The following is a 23,129-nucleotide window of genomic DNA, read 5'->3' on the forward strand; positions in this document are numbered from 1 at the left end:
TTACACTTGCCCGGGGAAGCTCTAGCAGGGCAGAAATTTTACAAACTGACTTGTCGGAAAGGTGGCATCCTATGACAGTATCACTTTGAAAGTCACTGAGCTCTACAGTAAGGCCATTCTACTGCCAATGTTAGTCTATTGAGATGGTGTGGCTGTGTGCTCGATTTTATACACCTGCCAGCAACGGATGTGGCTGAAATAGCCTAATCCACTAATTTGAAGGGGTGTCCACATACTTTTGTATAAATCGCACATCTCAAAGACATTTCTTATCTGAAATTTCACTGTAAAAGTCTGAATCTTATTTTCTTATATGTATTGTTTTCACTGAGCCATACAGCTGTGTCTATTCAATTCCAATACATTGACCACATTCTGCATTCTATCAACATTTTTGTTACCAAGGGAGTGAAAAACAAGAATTGCATTTGCATATTTTACATTGTTTTATTTTACTTCTTGATGTACTAGAGACTCAAATGGCAACGCAATCTATCCTCTTCAAGTATTCCCTATATTCCTTAAACATATAGCAGTATAGATTGAATGTGATTAAATGTGTATAAAACTGAAATGTATCAAAGCATTTCTAGTCCAGCAAATAAATACTAAAGTAGCTCCCTCAGTTTCCCTTGTGGGGGTCCAACTAATTACACTGATAGTTATTCAGCCCTTTCAGTGCTCACCCACGATAAGCCTACAAAGACACCCGCCCACTCCTACTTCTCAACAATGAGGGCTGCTGAAAAAAAAAAAAGAAGGTTTATCCCTCCTTCAAGAAACTCAAAAGTATTTCAACAGGCGCAGTAATCAAAATTCAAATGAAGGCGAAAAAAAGAAAAAAAATCCCACTTACATTTCTAATGAAACTTTTACAGCATATCTCAGTGCTGGTTGCTATGGTGACGGTAGAACCAGAACCTACATCCTCCCTATATGCACTCGTGGGTCTTGATGCCAGCAGGAGCAGGCAGCACTGGCACTGCAACACTTCTTAACCCTCGTACGATCACAATATAACTAAACGCCATTGCATTAACACACGCCTTGAGGGTCACACCAATCAAGTCTCTCTTGAACAGCAGTAGCAGTTCAGTGTCCACGTCCAAAGCAAAAGGTTAAAACCCCTGAAACATCTTGTTGAAGTCATCAGCTGTACTCAGCGATGTTAAATATTCACGTGATACAGCCCACTCAGTCAGCAGGGTTCTGCTTGAATAGGAAAGACATTAAAAAGCTATGCTTTAATCATGCTATGGTGCGTTCAGGTGAGGACCTGACATTACAATATTCTAGCACTTCTCTCTGGGTATACAACCCCTTTGACAAAAACTGGTTGAATCAGCGTTGTTTCCACGTCATTTAAACCATAACAATCTATGTGATGATGTTGAATCCACGTGGAAAGCTGATTGGATTGGCAAAAAGTCATCAACATAAGGGCATTTAGTCTTTTTTTTTTTCAAATCAAATTGTACACGTCACATGCGACGAATACAACAGGTCTAGACTTTACCGTGAAATGCTATCTAAACCCTATCTAAACAATGCAGAGTGTAAAAGTACGTTTAGGACACGGTGAAACATTTTACTGAATTCACGTTAGTTGACAACTCGACCAAATGTAAATCAACACGAGACGTTGAACTGACGCCAGCGCCCAGCAGGAAGGCACATACAGAACTCCTCAAACTGATGTGCAGGCAAAAGAGTATACAAGTTCACAGAAGTGGATAAGTAAGACCAAATCAAAGCATGCACCTTGATTTGTCATTTGAGTTTTCTACATTTGTTTTAAGTATGATCAAATTCTACATGGTAAGCAGACTGAATTGTTAAACAAATCCTGGGTGATTTCAGAGTGCATACCAGTATAGCTGTCACTATGATCCAGCAACATTTCCTTCTGTAAATGTCAACCAATGGCCCCCCAGACCCGAAATTCCAGAAATAAGAGTTTGACCTATGAGGCTTGACCTCTCTATCTGTCAGATTTATCCTTAAAAAGGTCAACAGACAGTTGGCTCTGGTTAGCTATGTGGGTTCATCACTATGTTTTGTTGTTACTGACCTGTTGTTCCAGCAGGTAGCAGGCAAACCTGGGGGAAGGTGAGTTGAGCCCTTAAATAGTCTGTGTACTGCATCATTTATTTCAGCATACACTCCCCGTGTGCAGAGATTCCACCTGACTTTTACAAATCAACACTGCCACCATCTGGTAGTTCCGTGGCATGGTAGGCTTCTGTATGAGCATGGGAGTGGTGTAAATCCTCAAGTCTGGACTATTTTCAAGGGCTTGTTGATCAAATAGTAGATCAAAGCCTACTATAACATCCCTTCAATTTAAAACAGACTGACATCAACTATCACATGCATCACAAATCAAGACGTCCAGATCCACCTCAAATCTTTGCCACACGATCCCTCAGGTGTATCGTCCAGCAAAACCGACGTCTCCAGACGCGGCGTTATCACAGAGAGTTCGGCATTGGGGTCTCCTAAGGTTGTGATTGGAGACAGCGGTAGGACCGAGCTGTGCAGAACAGGATGCCGAGTGAAACAGCGGCGGGAGCAGAGCAGCTCGAGGCAGCCTGGAGGAGAGTGTCCTCCACGGGCCCATCGTGTCTTTGATCAGTGTGCCTGCCACCTAGTGAGACAACCCAGTGAGCAGCACTAGGAGCTGCTCGGATTCGCCGCTTTCAGTCTTGAGCTTTAGATGGAGCAGCACATAAAAGTCTCCTTCGGCCCTTTAATATGATATGCCAAAGGCCTGGCTGCTCCGCACTACCAGGGCTGGAAGAGCTTTTCGGTATTATTACACTGACATTAGTGTGCGTCCACACAGGCCCAGAAAGCCCACAGACTAATTGAAATGAATGACAAATGAGTGCGGCGAGGCGCACATCGAGAAGGTGCATGTAATGGCTCTCATGTATTGGTGCATGTAATGAGAGGGAAGTGAGAGGAGCGTCTGTCTGGTGGTACGAGAGGTCAGGTGTTAGGGAAGGCCAACTTAACCATCTGGATCGATCCTCAGCCGAAGGTCAGCTAACATTAGCATCCCCATCCTTATGCTGCACGCCCACAACAACAACACAGAGCCTACCAGCCCAGAAGCATAATGGAAACTCGGTTACAACAGTCTGTTTTATTCTACTATATATGAAAGGCAAAAGATGAAGAAGAAATTGTTGAAGGATGGGAGTGGCACATGCTGAAGGAAAGAGAAGAAAATAGGCATCTGTGTGTTTCTTCCAGCTGAGAAGAAGAAAGCGTATGAGGATAAGGCTCTTCTCTTTGAGAAGTCAGGGTAAATAGAGCTTGTTAGAGGGGACCCACAGGAACTACACAGCTACACAGACGCCACCGTTGTCATCGGGCACATCAAATCCAGGGGCTGAATTAGGTTCCTTTGGAGAGTCCGGACTATGGGGAGAATATGTGACAAGTCTGCTGCCAATTAGGCCTGTTTGTGTCTCAGACCCTGTGTCTTGTTTGTGTTTGTCATTCAGGGGAAGAAAATAGGGTAGAGGCAGATCTGTTCCTAACTGTGCAGCAGGAAGGAACGCTGTCTGATAGCTAGCAACTCTTCACAACCTAAAATAAGGCTATTGAGAAAACATTTTAGATCTCAGAATTACTCAAATAGTGCACATTGGGACCCATTATACCCACTTTGAAGCTCAAAATCCAATTTCGTAACCATGAAAGTTGATTATATGTCATTCAAAAGGTAGAAAAGTGTTAGCAAAAACTTGGTTATACTGTTTTTATTATATAAGGCTACCAGGTTTATATGAGGCCATACTGTGGTAAACAGCCCCAGAAATTCAAAGGCAACTCAAACCAAAGCATACTGAGCTTGACAGTCCCGAAGAAAAGTTAAAGAGCACTCACATCCTTCATACATCAAACATTCCAAGCTCTCCTCACGCATGCACAGACAGCTCCGTATTCACATGTCTGCTAACAGTGAGATCAGGAGAGAGGTGGAGAGAGGAATGCAGCTTGATGATGCTGACAGTATCTCTCCTACTGAGTGCCTACTGAAGAGCCTATTACTGATTGGATCAGACAGGTTATGCCCGTCTGAAAAGCACAGATAGGGTCTTGATCCTGTGGTCTTGATCTCCAGACCACTGCAGACCATGTAAATGCAGTTTGGACACAGGAACTCTGCCTGGACACAGGAACTCTGCCTAGAAGGCCAGCATTCCGGAGTCGCCTCTTCACTATTGTTGTTGAGACTGGTGTTTTGCGGGTACGATTAAATGAAGCTGCCAGTTGAAGACTTGTGAGGCATCTGTTTCTCAAAGTAGACACTCTAATGTATTTGTCCTCTTGCTCAGTTGTGCACCGGGGCCTCCCACTCCTCTTTCTATTCTGGTTAGCACCAGTTTGTGCTGTTCTGTGAATGGAGGAGTACACAGTGTTGTACAAGATCTTCAGTTTCTTGCCAATTTATCTCATGGAATAGCCTTCATTTCTCAGAACAAGAATAGCCTGACGAGTTTCAGAAGAAAGTTCTTTGTTTCTGGACATTTTGAGCCTGTAATCAAACCCACAAATGCTGATGCTCCAGATACTCAACTAGTCTAAAGAAGGCCAGTTGTATTACTTCTTTAATTAGCACAACAGTTTATGGTTTTCTAATGATCAATTAGCATTTTAAAATGCTAAACTTGGATTGGCTAACACAATGTGCCATTGGAACACAGGAGTGATGGTTGCTGATAATGGGCCTCTGTACGCCTATGTAGATATTCCATAAAAAATCTGCCGTTTCCAGGGAAAATAGTAATTTACAACATTAACAATGTCTACACTGTATTTCGGATCAATTTGATGTTATTTTCATGGACAAATAATGTGCTTTTCTTTCAAAAACAAGGACATTTCTAAGTGACCCCAAACTTTTGAACGGTGGTGTAACATTTCTGAAATTGACCATATTAAATTATCATTGTAATAGCGAACAAAATTGACGTCAGACATGCACCAACCCTGTTGAGGATGACTGGGATGAAAGCAGGAGCAGATTTCAGGAGCAGGACAAGACACCCTCTTTTTGACTGATATAAGGGCATATAAGGGCACTGATATAAGGGCATGCGACAGGCCTATCTGGCTTATATGATTATAATGGTCATAATGCTTATTGACAGTGTCATAGTGTATTTCCTGCAAGTTATTTAAAATATGGTGAGAAAAAAAACATGACTGTAAATAATTAATTACAACAACAAAGGAGGTAAGAAACGTTCACACGAAATTGGATCTCCAGCTGCCCCATATAGTAAAGAACAGGTTGGGAGTCAGACAGGCAGGCAGCGTTTCTCAGCCAGTCCAAATCATGAGTCAGCTGGCATCACTTTCATGGATACATACAAAGAAATGTCAACAGAAAACAGGTCACACTAAACGAAGTCTAGCCACTGTGGTTTGCAGTCTTCCCAGCGTCAGTTTGAAGTGATTGTGTGAGCTGTGTCGTTGGCTAGCTCCTCTGAACAAGTGTTCACATTTTCTATGCTCATTTATTAGCTCATTGTTATGGATGTATCCAAATAAAAACGTCACAATAAAACTTAAACAAATGCAAATGCAGTTACTTTGCTGTTATTCTGGCTGCAAGCAATTGGTTAGCTAGCAAGCAAGGGATAAGAACCTTGCCAGCCAGTATGGCAACAGAACATTTAGAAGAACGTCTGGGTCGCGTCCATAGATACAGAACAAAAAGACTGGACGACTGGTTCGCGTCCATAGATACAGAACAAAAAGACTGGACGACTGGTTCGCGTCCATAGATACAGAACAAAAAGACTGGACGACTGGTTCGCGTCCATAGATACAGAACAAAAAGACTGGACGACTGGTTCGCGTCCATAGATACAGAACAAAAAGACTGGACGACTGGTTCGCGTCCATAGATACAGAACAAAAAGACTGGACGGTTTATATCCTCCAAACACTGGCTTCTCGGGTGTTATCACTCAAATATGTCACAACACAATATGGGTCATGACAGTGTTTTGACCAGGTTATGAAAAGTTATGTCAGCTGTTATGACATGGTTAAGACCCTGTCATAACGTGTTATGACTCTGAGTGTCAAGTGTTACCCTGCTGATACAATGTCGCTGATGCAGAAAACTACATTCTCACTGGCAGTCAGCAAACTGATGTATCTCAGAGAAAGTTGACTGTCAAAAACAGAAAGCATTTGACACACGAGACTGCTTTTTCAGGTTCTGAGAGGCAGCGTATGTAAATTATACTCTCACTTCGTGAGCACTCTCCCCAAAATAAGATCAGTGAGTAAATATACCAGCAGACTCAAACCATTTCAAACCTGCCTCACGTCTGCTATATCTGGCTCTGCATCGGTCTCAGGTCTGTGAATGCCGCGGTGCTGCATGGAGAGTCCTGAAGGTGTGAGAAGAAGAAGCAGCAGCCTACTGTAGCTAAGCCTCATCATCCTCTCGATGGGTTTCTGTGTTTCCTGCGTCATTGAAACGGAGGCTGCCTGTGTCTGCTGACTCCACACATCTGTCTTCCCTATCCAGTACCCAGCGCCGCTGGCCTCCTTTCCCCTTGGTCTGGATTATAAAACCCCTTAGTTACACTGCTGAGTCCTCCACTGCAGATACATGTTGAGATGCTTGCCAAGCCTCCAGTGTTCCTCTAACAAACGATAGAGATACAAACAGGGAGGGGGGGGGGGTGAAAAAAGATAATGACAAAGATAAAAACGACTGTAATAAAAAATGAATATATCCACACTGAGCCACAACACAAAACCATAATGCCACAGTATCCAGAGCACATTACCAATAGTACAAACACCCATACTGTAGGACAATACCTTTATACTGTGCCTTCAGTAAGTATTTACACCCCTTAACCTTTTCCACATTTTGTTGTGTGGGATTCAAATGGATTTATTTGTCATTTTTTGTCAAAAAATCTTGGTTAGAGAAGTATTCAACCCCCTGAGTCAATACATGTTAGAATCACCTTTGGCAGCGATTAGAGCTGTGAGTCTTCCTGGGAAAGGTGAATTTGTCTCCCAGTGTCTGTTGGAAAGCTGTTGGAACCAAGTTTTCCTCTTTGATTTTGCCTGTGCTTAGCTCTATTTTATTTATTTTGTAATCCTAGAAAACTCTCTAGTCCTTACCGATGACAAGCTTACTCATAACATGATGCAGCCACCACCATGCCTGAAAATATGAAAAGTGGTACTCGATATGTTGTGTTGGATTTGCCCCAAACATAAATGCTTTCTATTCAGGACATAAAGTTTATTTCTTTTACACATTTTTAGCAATTTTACTTTAGTGCCTTGTTGGAAACGAGATGCATGTTTTAGAATAGTTGTCATTCTGTACAGGCTTCCTTCTTTTCACTCTGTCAATTAGGTTAGTATTGTGGAGTGACTACAATGTTGATCCATCCTCAGTTTTCTCCTGTCACAGCCATTAAACATGTCTGCTTTTTTAAATTATAAACATGTCTGCTTTATTAAATTTTAAACATGTCTGCTTTATTAAATTTTAAACACGTCTGCTTTTTATTTATTCAGACTATTTCATCTAACAATAGTTGCCCTTTTTTTGCGAGGCATTGAAAAACCTCCCTGGTCTTTGTGGTTGAATCTGTTTGAAATTGACTGCTCGAGTGAGGGACTGTACAGACAATTGTATGTGTGGTGTATATTGAGATGAGGTAGTCATAAAAAAAATGATGTTAAACACTATTATTGCACACAGAGTGAGTCTATGAGTGAGTCTTTGTGGATTGTTAAGCACATTTTTACTCTTGAATTTATTTAGGCTTCCCATAACAAAGGGGTTGAATACTTATTGACTCAGGACATTACAGCTTTTCATTTTTCAATTCCAAAAAACATAATTCCACTTTGAGATGCGATATTGTGTTAACACCAGTGACAAACAAATCTAATTATAATACATGTTGAATGCAGGCTGTAACACAACAAAATGTGGAAAAAGTCAAGGGGTGTAAATATTTTTGCAGAGCTCATAACACAGAGTACAATGCGCTTAAATCCAGTAAGAGAAAACAGAGCCTATTGCATGTAAGTAGCCTACACAGTCCATAGCACAGAACCTATAGCGCATCATCATCATTCTATAGCGCAGAGCCCATAGAACATCAAAGACATTGATAATCCATATTAATTAGCGCATCAGTAGTTAGTCTGGGCTCACGTTGTGGTGAAATATATAGCCTTTACAGCATTCAGTGGCAAACTCTTTAACAGGCAGGGCACGCTCCACACAGATGGGAGTGCACAGAGCAGAGTGTGCATGTTTGTGACAATGAGACAAGGTAACGGAATAGTTGAAATTGGACCGCCTCTATGCATATAGGATCACCGTCTAAGGCATCGCAGTGCTTGAGGTGTCACTACAGACCCGGGTTCGATCCCAGGCTGTGTCACAATCGGCCGTGACCGGGAGTCGCACAGGGCGGCGCACAATTGGCCAAGTGTCGTCCTGGTTAGGGGAGGGTTTGGCCGGGGGGGGCTTTACATGGCTCATCGCGGTCTAGCGACTCTCTGCAGGGCCGGGCACCTGCAGGCTGACTTTGAACCGTGTTTCCTCCGACACACATTGGTGCACCTGGCTTCCGGGTTAATCGGGCGGGTGTTAAGAAGCGTGGTTTCGGAGGACGCATGACTCGAACTTCGCCTCTCCCAAGCTCATTGGGGAGTTGCAGCAATGAGACTTAGACCATAATTGGATATCACAAAATTGGGGAGAAAAGGGTCATATACAAAATAAATAAAGTTATTGTAACCCTGTGTTTTCTGAAGGTTAATTCTTTTTAAAAAATAACCCTTGGCACCACAACTTTTCATTATCTTGTATGAAGGTTCAGTGGTGTTTTTCATTAACGCTGAATCTGTGAGCAGGGTTATAATGAAAAAGTGTCTCCAGCTGTTTCTATTTTCAGCAAAACAACATCAGTCTTTATCATTAGATGGACTCGACCGGGGTGTATTGTGTGCTATTGGTCGTGTTTAAGAGCATGCGTGTACCACAGTGTGCTGCTTGCCACAAGAATTCTGCAACAGAATGGGAAGCTAAGTGTCTGTTAGGAGCTTTTTAATGCCGTATAGAATTGAACAGATCTTAAAACAGCTTGAGCACCGGAGCATGAAAGCAACTGTCTCTAAACAAGCTACTCTTCCTGAGTACAAGCTCTGTGATAACACAGACACCATCTTACATTTTATCACAAAAGAAAAGCAAATTACCGGCTACTATCTTCAAAAAAAAAATGCAGGAAGGTGTGTGTGTGTGTGTGTGTGTGTGTGTGTGTGTGTGTGTGTGTGTGTGTGTGTGTGTGTGTGTGTGTGTGTGTGTGTGTGTGTGTGTGGTATAGAGCAAGAGAGCTCTAAAGCAAGCCCAAAGGTAAATCAATATGAAAGAGAGAAACAATACCGCAATACAATGTGTGAAATCACGATGAGCATCTCAGGCATTTCTCCACATCAAAAGCCTGGGGAGCGTGGTTTGAAGTCAGATTCATTCGAGTCAGATTCTGTCATTGGCTCGGTGCTCCATAAAGGGCTACTGACATCAGCAGGTGTCGGTCTCTCAACGACGACATGATTGGTCAGGGCCAGGGGTTAGACCCACAGATCCCACTTAGGGATGAGCCTCATGCCAATCACGCCCAACATGTGGATTTCCTGTCCAGGGGAGACATCTGTTTCCCTCAGAGTTAGTGTTTTATTGAACCAGCTTAGATAGGAAGGAGGACGGTGCACTAATGAAGAGACCTCGCCCAGCAGTACACTCCTAGCACTAGCCACAACACAACTACACAGACACACACTATGTCTGCAGAATAGCAATTAGACACTTTTGTGGCTACTACACACTTTGCTGTAGTCACTACTTATGCAGACACACATATGCATATATAGATAAATACACAGTATTGACTACCCTGAGACAGTACACACACACACACACACACACACCCCACTGACCCCGTTCTTAAACAGCGACCATTAGAGACATGAGGCCTGCCCATCTCCGCAGTCAGATGCACTAATGTAGTGCTGAAATCCAATACGAGGGATTAGATCCGAGATAAAGAGAGGTATAAATTAAGCCTGTATTTACTCTGATGGAGGGATTAGCAGAACCACTGGGAACACCCAGCGACCACTGTCAATAAGGACCTCTAATCTAAATACAGATATGAAAGCCACTGTGACTGAGCCGTTCATCGTAAGCCTAATAACAAAGTGTGACTGGCTTTTTATTAGGAACTAAGGACACTGCCAACAATATCAAATGTGTCTGGCCGTGATTCGAGACGACACTAATGTTTTAGCAGTCAATCTGGGCACACAGAAAGAGAGTTGGAACATTGGCCGTGCGCCAGCCCCCTACCTCCCTCCCTCTCACACACACACGGGATGAAGACAGTATGAAGAGTTATAGGCTCCTTAGACTTGAATCTGCTGATAACCTTGTTCTCCCTCTGTCCTCTCATCACTGGAATCTAGTGGCGCAGAAAAGGTGACTGGAACTCCTTCATAGGACATTACAGTAGAGTAAAGGGGCTTTTAGCCAGAGCAGACCCAGATATGGGCTTGATTTGAGTGACACGCATTTAATGCATTAAAAAGGCAATCTCCCAACTTTATAGGCCCTTGTGAAATGTGATGGCCCTTGTGAAATGTGATGGCCCTTGTGAAATGTGATGGCCCTTGTGAAATGTGATGGCCCAAGCAGCATTTTTGGCAGAAGTGGGACTAAACATTACCCAAAACGTAAGATGTGTATACAGAATATTTTTGGGGTCAACTCTGGTCCCACATAAAACAATGCGGTCAGAATTAGAGCTCTGCGTTACCTTGTAAACACAATAACACTTCAATGTTACAGCCACCCTTACAATGTTGTTGAGGAGCAGAGAACCGCATTGAAAAGACAAACCTGGAGAACGGCATGGAAATATAAACCTGTAATTGATACAATTCATTCAATGTTGATGAGCGATGATAAACACGCTGCCAAAAACCTACTGGTTACTGTTTTGTGACAACAACCATACCGGATCTGTCATCTAAGAATTCTAACCTGTTGAAATGTTATTTATTAATAACCGCAACTTTACAGATTAGCTGATTTGTATAATTGCATTAGCTAGATAGATTTGGTTAGGCAGAGTGGGCTTGATTGTACAAATCAAGTTACAGTATAGCCGGTGTGACTCAATCAACCCCCCATTTACACAAGTGCAAAAGAACAATTTGTGTGTGTGTGTGTGTGTGTGTGTGTGTGTGTGTGTGTGTGTGTGTGTGTGTGTGTGTGTGTGTGAGAGAACTTTATCCTATTTAGATAGGATAAGGCCTAGCGTTGCTCTCCTAGATACAGAAGAGTCTCATCATCAGCAGTACTTCAAAACCCAGCACACATTTAGTAAAGAGGCTTTGAGCCGCCTGCGATCCTCCAGTCAGCGGCAGAATATTAATCAGGGCCCCGTCACCCCATCCGACAGTAATACGCTACTGAATACCAAACACACTTAATGAGTCCACAGACACATTCAAACAAAGAGCATTATTTATATGCAAAGAGAGGACAGGAACAGAGAGAGAGACACACTCTCGTCAAAGACAACGAACAATATCCCACCAGGCTGGATAAGCTCGTTTATCTTATCAAAATCACTCCATGGCCTGCAGTGAGCAGAGTTGACTAAATCAATCACCAGATAGTAGATATACTACACTGTATCACACCACAGCTCGTTACACCCCGGCAAGGAACATGTGTTAGTGAATTATGTTCTCATTATCACAAACAACTCTCTTTCGGCCCCTTATGCTTTAATAGTGTGAATCCCAATCAAATGGCTTTTACTGCGCGTCTCTGTTGAATTAACGCATTACTGAATCAGGACCGAGGCCTCTCTCTCTCGCCCTCTCTTCCGGTTGTGCAAATAAATACTTCTGAACTATGACGTTAACTTTCTCTAACTTCAATGAGAAAGTACTGTTCAGGTCTCTCTCTCGGACTGCTCTGGCAGTGTTTCATCTGGCAAAGGACGTTCTCATTACCCAACATGCATGTATGTCAGTTTGTACTTATGGCAGAAGGGAGGTATCAAAGGATGTGAGTAAGATCTCTCTGCAAGACCCCAAGAGAGAGAGAGAAAGAGAGAGATATTCAATCTGGAGGCAAGTCAAGGGAAATCATCTGTATTTAGGAGCTATGTGACCCAGAACATTGTTGAATAAGACATCAGCCAAACATGGTTGACATAGAGATGATCAAAAAGTTGCAGAGACCTGTCAACGCATGTGAAAACGTGAAAAAGTAATAGATTTAGCTCAAAATAATTCAGCCTTCAGTTTGGGCAATATACATGTCCTAAATAGTTTCTCAGCCCCCTCACTCTAATGCCTTGAGATTAATACTGTGTAAAAAAAATATATATATATATAATTCTGTCATGAAGGATTAAAAGACAAATACAAGCAGGCAGCTGGAAGAAACTGGAATGGGTTCAGCCACCACTGATATTTTAACTAAATTGGTTAACAGATATTATCGGCAGATATTAGCTTTTCGCATAAATATTTGCATCGGTCTACATTTCACAAATAAAGCGCTGGTACTATATACATAGAACAAATAAATACGTCTGCTCATTTGAGGTCATTTAAAAAAAAAATTCAATGATTGCCTGAAGAGGGCGCTCTACCAGCTGCTGATTGAACATCATTCAGCCCTAAGTCACAACGTGAGAGAGTAGGCATTGTGGTTAACGTAAGTAGCTTGCCACAGCCAACATATTTGAATAAGTAAATAATCAGAAGCACTCTTCATCAAGCAAGCACCTCTGACCTCATCACATTCTCACTTAGTTAACATTAGCTAGCTAGCTAGCTAGCCAGGAAGGCAGTTAACTTAGCTATCTAGCCAGCATGGTACACTACATGGCCAAAAATTGTGGATTTTACTATTTCAGCCACACCCGTTGCTGACAGGTGTATACAATCGAGCACGCAGCCACACAATCTCCATAGACAAACATTGACAGTAGAATAGCCTCACTGAAGAGCTCAGTGACTTTCAATGTGGCACCTTCATAGGATGCCACCTTTCCAACAAGTCAGTGTGTCAAATGTCTGCCCTGCTAGAGATGCCCCGGTCAACTGTAAGTGCTGTCATTGTGAAGTGGAAACATCTAGGACCAACAACGGCTCAGCTGCGAAGTGAAAGTCCACACAAGCTCACAGAATGGGACCGCCGAGTGCTGAAGCACTTACCTCGTAAAAATTGTCTGTCCTCGGTTGCAATACTGACTACCGAGTTCCAAACTGCCTCTGGAAGCAACGTCAGCACAATAACTGTTCATCGGGAGCTTAATGACATGGGCTTCCATGGCCGAGCAGCCTAAGCCACATTGCACAGCATGTGCAATGCCAAGCATCGGCTGGAGTGGTGTAAAGCTCGCCTCCATTGTACTCTGGAACAGTAGAAACGCGTTCTCTGGAGTGATGAATCACACTTCACCATTTGGAAGTCCGACAGACAAATCTGAGTTTGGCGGATGCAAGGAAAACGTTATCTACCCGAATGCATAGTGCCAACTGTAAAGTTTGGTGGAGGAGGAATAATGGTCTGGGGTTGTTTTTCATGGTTCGAGCTACGCCTCTTAGTTCTAGTGAAGGGAAATGTTAATGCTACAGCATACAATGACATTCTAGATGATTCTGTGCTTCAGACATTGTGGCAACAGTTTAGGGAAGGCCCTTTCCTGTTTCAGCATGACAATTCCCCCGTGCACAAAGCGAGGTACATACAGAAATGGTTTGTCATGATCGGTGTGGAAGAACTTGACTGGCCTGCACAGAGCCCTGACCGCAACCCCATAGAACACCTTTGAGATGAATTGGAACACCGACTGCGAGCCAGGCCTAATATCCCAACATCAGTGCCGGATCTCCCTAATGCTTTTGTGTCAATGTTCCGAAATATAGAGGAAAGAGTGGAGACTGTTATAGCAGCAATGGGGGAGGACCAACTCCATATTAATGCCCTTGATTTTGGAAAGAGATATCCAACAAGCAGGTGTCCACACACTTTTGGCAATATGTACTACTTATGTGCTAACACTAGATTGATTGGTGCCAAAGTGAACACTCGCCATTGATACAAAAAAATTATACTGTTACTGCCTGGGTTATTATGTCAGCTAGTGGGCTTATTCAGTTAGTTTACCCAAAATATGCCATCTGCAAAAAGCAAGACAGGTGGTGCAGATCTATCATTCAGGCCATGCACTTGCATTCATGATGAGATAAGTATCTAACGTTAGCTAGCTATCTAAATTAAAATGTGTGACTAAAACCAGTGTGGCAAGCATTTGCCTGAATTTTGTAATGAATAACATGCAGTGCCTTCGGGAAGTATTCAGACCGCTTCATTTTTCCCCACATTTTGTTACGTTACAGCCTTATCCCCCCCAAAAATAGTTTTTTTCCCTCATCAATCTACACACAACACCCCATAATGACAAAGAAAAAACAGGTTTTTAGAAATGTTTGCAAATAATAAAAAACTGAAATATCACATTTAGTATTCAAACCTTTTACTCAGTACTTTGTTGAAGCACCTTTGGCAGCGATTGCAGCCTCGAGTCTTCTTGGGTATGACGCTACAAGCTTGGCACACCTGTATTTGGGGAGTTTCTCCCATTCTTCTCTGCAAATCCCCTCGAGCTCTGTCAGGTTGGATGGGGAGCATCGTTGCAGGGCTATTTTCAGGTCTCTCCAGAGATGTTCGATCAGGTTCAAGTACGGGCTCTGGCTGGGCCACTCAAGGACATTCAGAGACTTGTCCCAAAGCCACTCCTGCATTGTCTTGGCTGTGTGCAAAGGGTCATTGTCCTGTTGGAAGGTGAACATTCACCCCAGTCTGAGGTCCTGAGCGCACTGGAGCAGGTTTTCATCAAGGATCTCTTTATACATTGCTCCATGTATCTTTCCCTCGATCCTGACTAGTCTCCTAGTCCCTGCTGCTAAAAGAATATTGCCACATCATCATCCTGCCACCACCATGCTTCACCGTAGGGCCAGGTGATGAGCGGTGCCTGGTTTCCTCCAGACATGATGCTTGGCATTCAGGCCAAAGAGTTCAATCTTGGTTTCATCAGACCAGAGAATCTTGATTCTCATGGTCAGAGTCCTTTAAGGTGCCTTTTGGCAAACTCCCAGAGGGCTGTGATGTTCCTTTTACTGAGAAGTGGCTTCCATCTGGCCACTCTGACATAAAGGCCTGATTGGTGGAGTGCTGCAGAGATGGTTGTCCTTCTGGAATGTTCTCCCATATCCACAGAGGAACTCTAGAGGTCACGCAGTCAGAGTGACCATTGAGTTCTTGGTCACCTCCCTGACCAAGGCCCTAATACCCCGATTGCTCAGTTTGGCCGGACAGCCAGCTCTAGGAAGAGCCTTGATGGTCCTAAACTTCTTCCATTTAAGAATGATGGAGGCCAATGGGTTCTTGGGGACCTTCAATGCTGCAGAAATGTTTTGGTACCGTTCCCCAGATCTGTGCCTCGACACAATTCTGTCTCGGAGCTCTACAGACAATTCCTTTGACCTCACGGCTTGGTTTTTGCTCTGACAACTGTGGGACCTTATATAGACAGGTGTGTGCCTTTCCAAATCATGTCCAATGAATTGAATTTACCACAGGTGGACTCCAATCAAGTTGTAGAAATATTTCAAGGATGCTCAATGGAAACAGGATGCACCTGAGCACAATTGAGTCTCATAGCAAAAGGTTACGTAAGATCTGTTTTTTATTCGTAATAAAAAAAATCTAAAAACCTGTCTTTGCTTTGTCATTATGGGGTATTGTGTGTAGACCGATTTTATTTTATTTTATCAATTTTAGAATACGGCTGTAACATAACAGAATTTTGAAAAAGTGAAGTGGTCTGAATACTTTTGAATGCACCGTACTTCTTCTCCACTGTACCTAAGGTAAAAAAAAAAAAAAAGTGTTGTATTTACTACCGTAAATATTCCGAACAAGAATATAAACGGAACATGCAACAATTGAAATAAATGTATTATGCCCTAATCTGTGGATTTCACATGACTGGGAATACAGATATGCATATGTTGATCACAGACACTGTACCTTTGAAAAAAAAAGTAGGGGCGTGTGACCACCATTTGCCTCATACAGCACGACACATCTCCTTCGCATAGAGTTGATCAGGCTCTTTATTGTGGCCTGTGGAATGTTGTCCCATTCCTCTTCAATGGCTGTGCAAAGATGCTGGATATTGGTGGGAACTTGAACATGCTGTCGTACACGTCAATCCAGAGCATCCCAAGCATGCTCAACGGGTGACATGACTGCTAAGTATGTAGGCCAGCTTCCAGGAATTGTGTACCGATCCTTGCGAAATGGGGGCACACAGATGAGCTTCCCTGAGGCGGTTTCTGACAGTTTGTGCAGAAATTCTTCAGTTTGAAAACCCACAGTTTCATCAGCTGTCTGGGTGGCTGGTCTCAGACAATCCCGCAGGTGAAGAATCCAGATGTGGAGGTGCTGGGCTAGTGAGGTTACACGTTGTCTGCGGTTGTGTAGCTGGTTAGAAGTACTGCCGAATTCTCTAAAACGACGTTAAGGCAGCTTATGGTAGAGAAATTAACATTAAATTCCCTGGCAACAACTCTGGTTGACATTCCTGCAATCAGCATGCCAATTGGATTATATTGGCAAAGGTGAAACGCTCACTAACAGGGATGTAAACAAATTGTGCCCAAAATTTTAGAGAAATCAGCTTTGAGTGTATGGAACATTTCTGGGGTCTTTTATTTCAGCTCAAGAAATCATCATTTAGAGTATCTGTTAATCCTTTGGGGCACAATTAGTGTAAAAAAGGTCTGTTTTTCATTCCTCCGCAAAAAAAAAACGATATATCGGCAGATACATCAGTAATCCGCCTCCCTAAAATTGGAATCGGACCCAAAAATCCCATATCAGTCGGGCTCCAATTTTAACTTGTCAAACAAGGGAGCAATATACATGTATTTTTTACGGTCGTGAAAATAAAAAAGTGGTGTGTGTCCGTACTGTGAAGAGTGTCTTGGGTGACAACACTGCTGTGAGATGACACCGCTTTAATATAATGAACCTCCTCCTCCACATACTGTACCAACACTTGACATGTATCAGCCGTACTAGTGTTTCACTCAACCCTGCCATTGTTTCAACTCAACACAGCAACAGAGATATTAACCATGAGTACCCGACTACTACACAAACTGCACAGTTCCACATGGGCACAAAAACAAAACATCCTGCAACCTAAAGCCCCTGGGTGCAGACCACTGCATTTTCCCTTCATATCAACCTACAGTACATAGAAACACCAATTTACTCCAGAGAGACTAGAGCAACAGTAATCCCAACTCAGCCTCATCTCTATCTGAAACAGTCTCTCCAAGCACCAGCTCAAGTGACAGCCAGGAGATCCGTTAAAACTGACAGACAGAGCAGGCTTGTTATCGACCTGATCTGGGAGTGATCTCCAGGCAGCCGATGGGGGATAAAACACTGACTTGTTTAACAAAGGTGTATGTTTGGTTACTCACTAGCCTGCATGAGCTGTCCCTGACGTCCGAACACCTGGGAGAAGGTGGCAGGGCTGCAGGTGAGGGTGTCCTCCATGGCTGTCCCACTGGCCCACGCTGTGCACACGAGGGGGATGAAGGTCAGAAACACTGCGTCACGTCGAGGCGGAGAGAGAGGGGAGAGAAAGAGAAGCAAAAAGAGGAGAGAAAGAGAAAGAAAAAAAGAAAAGAAAGAGAGGCTTGTTGAGGGCTTCCAAAGTCCAGAGCGTGAGCTGTCCTGGAGTCTGGAGAGAGCGAGTTGACTGCCCTCCACTGGACCAGTCCTGCTGCTAGTACTGCTGCCGCCAGAGAGAGAAACAGTCCACCGCTCACACCGACACGGGCAGAGCTTCTCACTGCACAGATAGAGAGGGGGTGTGCCTGCGTGAGTGTGTGTGTGTGTGTGTGTGTGTGTGAGCGCTTGCGTGGTAGAGTTCTGGACGTGCCTGTGAGTGTGTGTGTTAAGAGTGAGAGAGTGCCGGAGTGTTGGAGGAAGCAGCAGAGAGAGAGCCCTGAGTGCAGCTGTTCCAGTAGTGCTGTGATCTTGCTCTATGTCTGTGCAAGGTTGACAGCAGGTTCAGTAGCTGAAGGCAAAGAGCAGAGCAGACACAGGCTGGATTCTCCAGCAGGTGAAAGTCACACCTCCCTCCCCTCTCTCTCTCTTCCTCCCTGCGTGTTGGCAGTAGGCAGGAGCCTTGTATTCTGGGCATGGGTGGTGGAAAGACGATTGTTGTTCTCTGATCTGTTGAGCATGCCCCCTTTCTCCCCTCCCTTTGCCTTCCCTCCATTCCTCAACCCTCCCCTCTCTATAACCCTCATTTGCTGTGCTTCAGCAATAACATCTCTCTCCCTCCCTCCCATTGCAAACCCCCTCTATCCATCTTAGAGCCGGAGCTGCTTCTGGGAAACGGATTTCTGCAACCCCAGCTCTTCATTTCTCCCTGGTGCTGGAAAACGGGATGAGGGAGAAAGAGGTTGCATACAAGTATGAATTCTATATTTGTCACCTAAGGCTTCACCTTCAAAAAGCAGAACCGAAAACACTGAATATGAACTGAAAACGAGCAAGTAGCTTACTTGAAACCATTATTAATGTATTATACTGTTACATATAGTATGTACAGAAACTGCTCTGCTGTTGCATTTGACTAATTGCATTTAATGAGATGAGTGCCAATGCTTATACGCATCTGAAAACACATTAATGTCCACCTGTTGAAATGAAGGGAATATCCAATTTAATTGAGAGAATATTACCTCAGATCCTGAGGCACCTTGAAGCGTAGTGCTCATTATTTATGTAGGTGTTGGCATGGAAACCGCCACCCTCAGACAAATGATGACACTATTATTCCTATACAATAATTGAATTATGGCACCGAAACCCATATTCCTCTCAGTGAGTCCACCTCTCTTTCTCTGTTCTGTTCAGGTCCTGAGCCTTTTGCGGGATGTCAGCCAGCTCCTCCGATAGGCTATTTCCCTGTTAGCAAAACTTTCCCAGGAAGCCCATTGTCACTGAGCCCTCTCACACACTGAGGGGACCTGGCCATAGAACTCACATCCTCCTTTTTGAATGAAAAATAAAAAATACAAAAAATCAGGAAACGTTAGAGCAGGACACTCCAACAGTGGGAGATCAGCGCTCGGTTGGCTAGCTAAAGCAGGTGGCCTGCATGTAAAAAGATCTGGCCTTCGACGTTAGCTTGTCAAGTGAATAATTAGCCATAGGCATACACATGCTTCCACCATCTTCAGGTGAACATTCAGCCAATCTAAGACGTTCAAGTAGGTGAACAGTTCACCACATAGTGTAGGTAACTGACACACATGCACAAACACACATGCAGATGGACAGAGGAAAATAGATGCTATAGGGCCAGATATGAACTGAGTCTCTGGTACAGGCTCAGCTGTTGCATGACATGAGCAACGACAACAGACACAGAGAAGATGGCTCCTCACTGACATCTCTGCCTAACTCGGAGTGACGCCCACTGGAATTCATTATTCATCCCCTCTCGAACTTCGTTGCCTTTAATGCCATTCTCTTTGAACAGGAAGTCAGGACTGGGAAAGCTTTTTTTAGGACACAGAAGGCTGGGCGCTGTGATGTGTGAGCAGCAGCAGTCATGCCCCTCCCACAGAGCTCGCTGACACTTTCCTATTGGAAAGACAGACTACTATATTCCTCAGGGTTTAGGAGCAGCAGAGTGTTTGGAACAACGGAGGTTACAGAGCGATGAGGCTTACAGCGCCGCAGAAACTGCACCCCTTTAGGACTAGGATAGGTTCCTGTCTAGGAGGTTACAGTCTTACGGTTATGCTGAATTTGCGTGGTACTTTATATCTGCAGCATTAGTAGTGTGTCCATGCACTTTCTAAATCTGCCAGCTTTCCTCTGTATCATAGTTTATTTAGTGCTCTCTGCCAGCCTGGTACAGAGCTGCATGGGATTGCATTTTTATGAATCCGGCTGAGGCCCTGTACACAGCAATCAGGAGTGCAATGATATTTCATTCTGACAGATGGGGCATGGCACAGCGCTCCTCTCCCCACACACACGGGCTGCAGAGCACCCATAAACAACAACACCGACCCACGAGGGAACCATAAACCAAACCGCCATGGCACCAGGGGAAAGATAAACACGTCGCACCAGCCCACTGAATAAAGACCCTCTCAAATCAAATTCACACACACACGACATTCAATCCCTCATTCGTCTATCAACCGTATAGCTCCACACACCTTTCTAGTGATACAAATTCATTAGAGAAGTTCTAGTCCTGAAGACATTCCAATTCTCCCGCGACCAGTACGGTTTAATGTTGCCGCTGCTTGCTCGTCTAGTGTGTGGGCTTGATCAATCAAAAATCGAATAAAATTCAAGGCCATTAACGCGTGTGAGAGAGTGTGACGGATGGGGCTTGGACAAAACTAATTTCGGCACAGATGCACGCAGGCCAGAACCTGACTCTAAGCGTATTCATGGCAACGCAGCATCAATGTGACGGAGATGCACAGCATTGCATCCAGTAAGCTAACCTGCTTTACTTGCCAGTAAAAGACACATTTTATTTTACTGTGAACGACACTTACTTTGTCCATGGTATCATACAGATCTGAAAAGACAGGGAGAGACTGACCAGAATGTTATCTAACAATAATGGTACCAGTAATATTGCTATTCTCAATATTTAAATCAAAACAGAGGGAAGGGTGTAGTAGAAACTGACGTAGTGGCATAATAAATATGAGCCCTGTGGACTACAGCGAGTTTCGTCTTTCTGATGACTGGCAGCAGCAGTAATGAAAAAGACAGGTAGGATTGAGGAGGTGGCTAGAAAATCCCCCCGCATGTCCAACATCAGCACGAAAGTGTACACCTCAAAATACATGTCTTGAGGGTTCGTGTCAGATGAATGCAGTCCATCCCTGATAAAATGCAGTTTAGACTGCATGCTGTAAAAACCTGAAAACAAAGCTCACAATTAGCATTTGGAACATGAGAAATACATACAGCAAAGTACAATTGGTATTTGGAGGACAGGTGGTTAACATTGTGTAATTTAATGGCAGATGGTTTACATTTCTATGTTACTTTAAAGCTTTTAATCTAGTACTCAAATCTATTATTAACTCTGACCTCTGGTCATATTGATGTCTAACTTGTGTTGCTGTTTTAGCACCAGTCTTAGACGTCTCAAGGTCACGGTGTCCTGGCCATCACTGATTTTTCTGATGAGGTCATTTCCTGGTCAAGCTGCACTGAAACAATACATCTCCTGGAACAAAGACAGCGATTCCACTGTCAGAATAAATCTGATGCAATTTGTATGCAGTGCTCATAACTTTCAAGTAGAAAATTCTGTGACTCTTCAGCAGTTTGCATACTGATAGGTGACTCAGGACTCATTTGCACACAGGTCATTGTTGTTCATGAGGCTGACTGAAAAGTGTCAAGGCTCTATTGCCTGTCCCAGAACAAGCCTTTCACAAGGTATCACCCACGCAGAGGAACGAGGCGAGGGCTGTAGGCATGAGATGACTCACATGTCAAATTTACTGACAAGTGTGCTACACTCAAAATAGACTCAAATCACAGGAGCTAGCAAGCCAGCCATGGTCCTCTGACAGTCCACATATAACTTTTGATACGCCTTGATTACAGTATCTATCTAAACTTTTTTTTTTTTTTTAAGAGAACATTCCAATTGGTCACAACTTGCCAATGCCAAGATAGGCCTAGCTTTATCAGCCACCCAGAATATTACATGATGTACTCTGTCAAGGGTAGACTAAGGAATAAATAAACAGAGCATTTGGCATTCTGACCACAAGCCAACTCCAGCAGCAATGCCTCAGGTAATATTCTGGCTCTACAGCAAACAAATAATGACAGACTACAGCTTTAGCATTACAGCAAGATAGTTCATCTAGAGGGTGCTAATCACGCTTCAGGTAACTTTTGATCTTGATTGAAGAAATTCATATCTATTCTTTGGCATGTCGAGAAGACCCCTTCTCTTTTCCCACATTTTGTTATGTTACAGCCTTATTCTAAAGAGGATTAAATGTAAAAGAAAATGTCCCTCAGTCTAAACACAATACACCATAATGACAATGCGAAAACAGGTTACCCTTCTATATAAGGTCCCACAGTTGACAGTACATGTCAGAGCAAGAACCAAGCCATGAGGTCCAAGGAATTGGCTGTAGAGCTCCAAGACCGGATTGTGTCAAGGGACAGATATGGGGAAGGGTACCAAAATAATGTCTGCAGCATTGAAGATCCCCAAGAACACAGTGGCTTCCATCAGTCTTAAATGGAAGAAGTTTGGAACCACCAAGACTCTTCCTAGAGCGCCGCCCGGACAAACTGAGCAATCTGGGGAGAAGGGCCTTGGTCAGGGAGGTGACCAAGAACCCGATGATCACTGACAGATCTCCAGAGTTCTTCTGTGGAGATGGGAGAACCTTCCAGAAGGACAACCATCTCTGCGGCACTCTATCAATCAGGCCTTCATGGTAGTGGCCAGACGGAAGCCACTTCTCAGTAAAAGGCACATGACAGCCCGCTTGGAGTTTGACAAAAGTCACTTGAAGACACTCAGACCCTGAAAAACTTGATTCGCTGCCAAGCTTGTAGCGTCATACCCAAGAAGTCGAGGATGTAATCGCTGGCAAAGGTGCTTCAACAAAGTACTGAGTAAAGGGTCTGACTACTTATGTAAATGTGATAAAGTGTGCCATTTTTTAAAATAAATACCCATTATGGGGGTATTGTGTGTAGATTGATAAGAAAAAAACATTTAATACATTTTGGAATAAGTGTAATGTAACAAAATGAGGAGAAAGTCAAGGGGTCTGAATACTTTCTGAAGGCACTGTATAAGTAGTGTATCAGTGTTTCTGAAATAGACTACATTTCAGTCAGA

General features: G+C 43.5%; 1 protein-coding gene across 3 annotated transcripts in view; it reads right to left on the minus strand.

Annotated features, from left to right (window-relative positions):
* kaznb (kazrin, periplakin interacting protein b) overlaps positions 1-18,387 on the minus strand; it is a 150,419-nt gene extending 132,032 nt beyond the window's left edge. The window contains exon 1 of one of the 3 annotated variants that reach the window (XR_004210001.1): positions 17,671-18,354. Coding sequence is in view for 2 of the 3 variants with exons in the window: in XM_020483015.2 (XP_020338604.1) it covers positions 17,671-17,746 (76 nt within the window). In the remaining variant the exon portion in view is untranslated. Of the gene's footprint in view, positions 1-17,670 lie in introns of all 3 variants that reach the window. The other 2 variants (XM_020483015.2, XM_031824851.1) reach the window with 2 other exon arrangements.
* Positions 18,388-23,129: the final 4,742 nt, after the last annotated feature.

The sequence above is a fragment of the Oncorhynchus kisutch genome, linkage group LG5, assembly GCF_002021735.2.
Source record: "Oncorhynchus kisutch isolate 150728-3 linkage group LG5, Okis_V2, whole genome shotgun sequence".
Classification (NCBI taxonomy): Eukaryota; Metazoa; Chordata; class Actinopteri; order Salmoniformes; family Salmonidae; genus Oncorhynchus; species Oncorhynchus kisutch.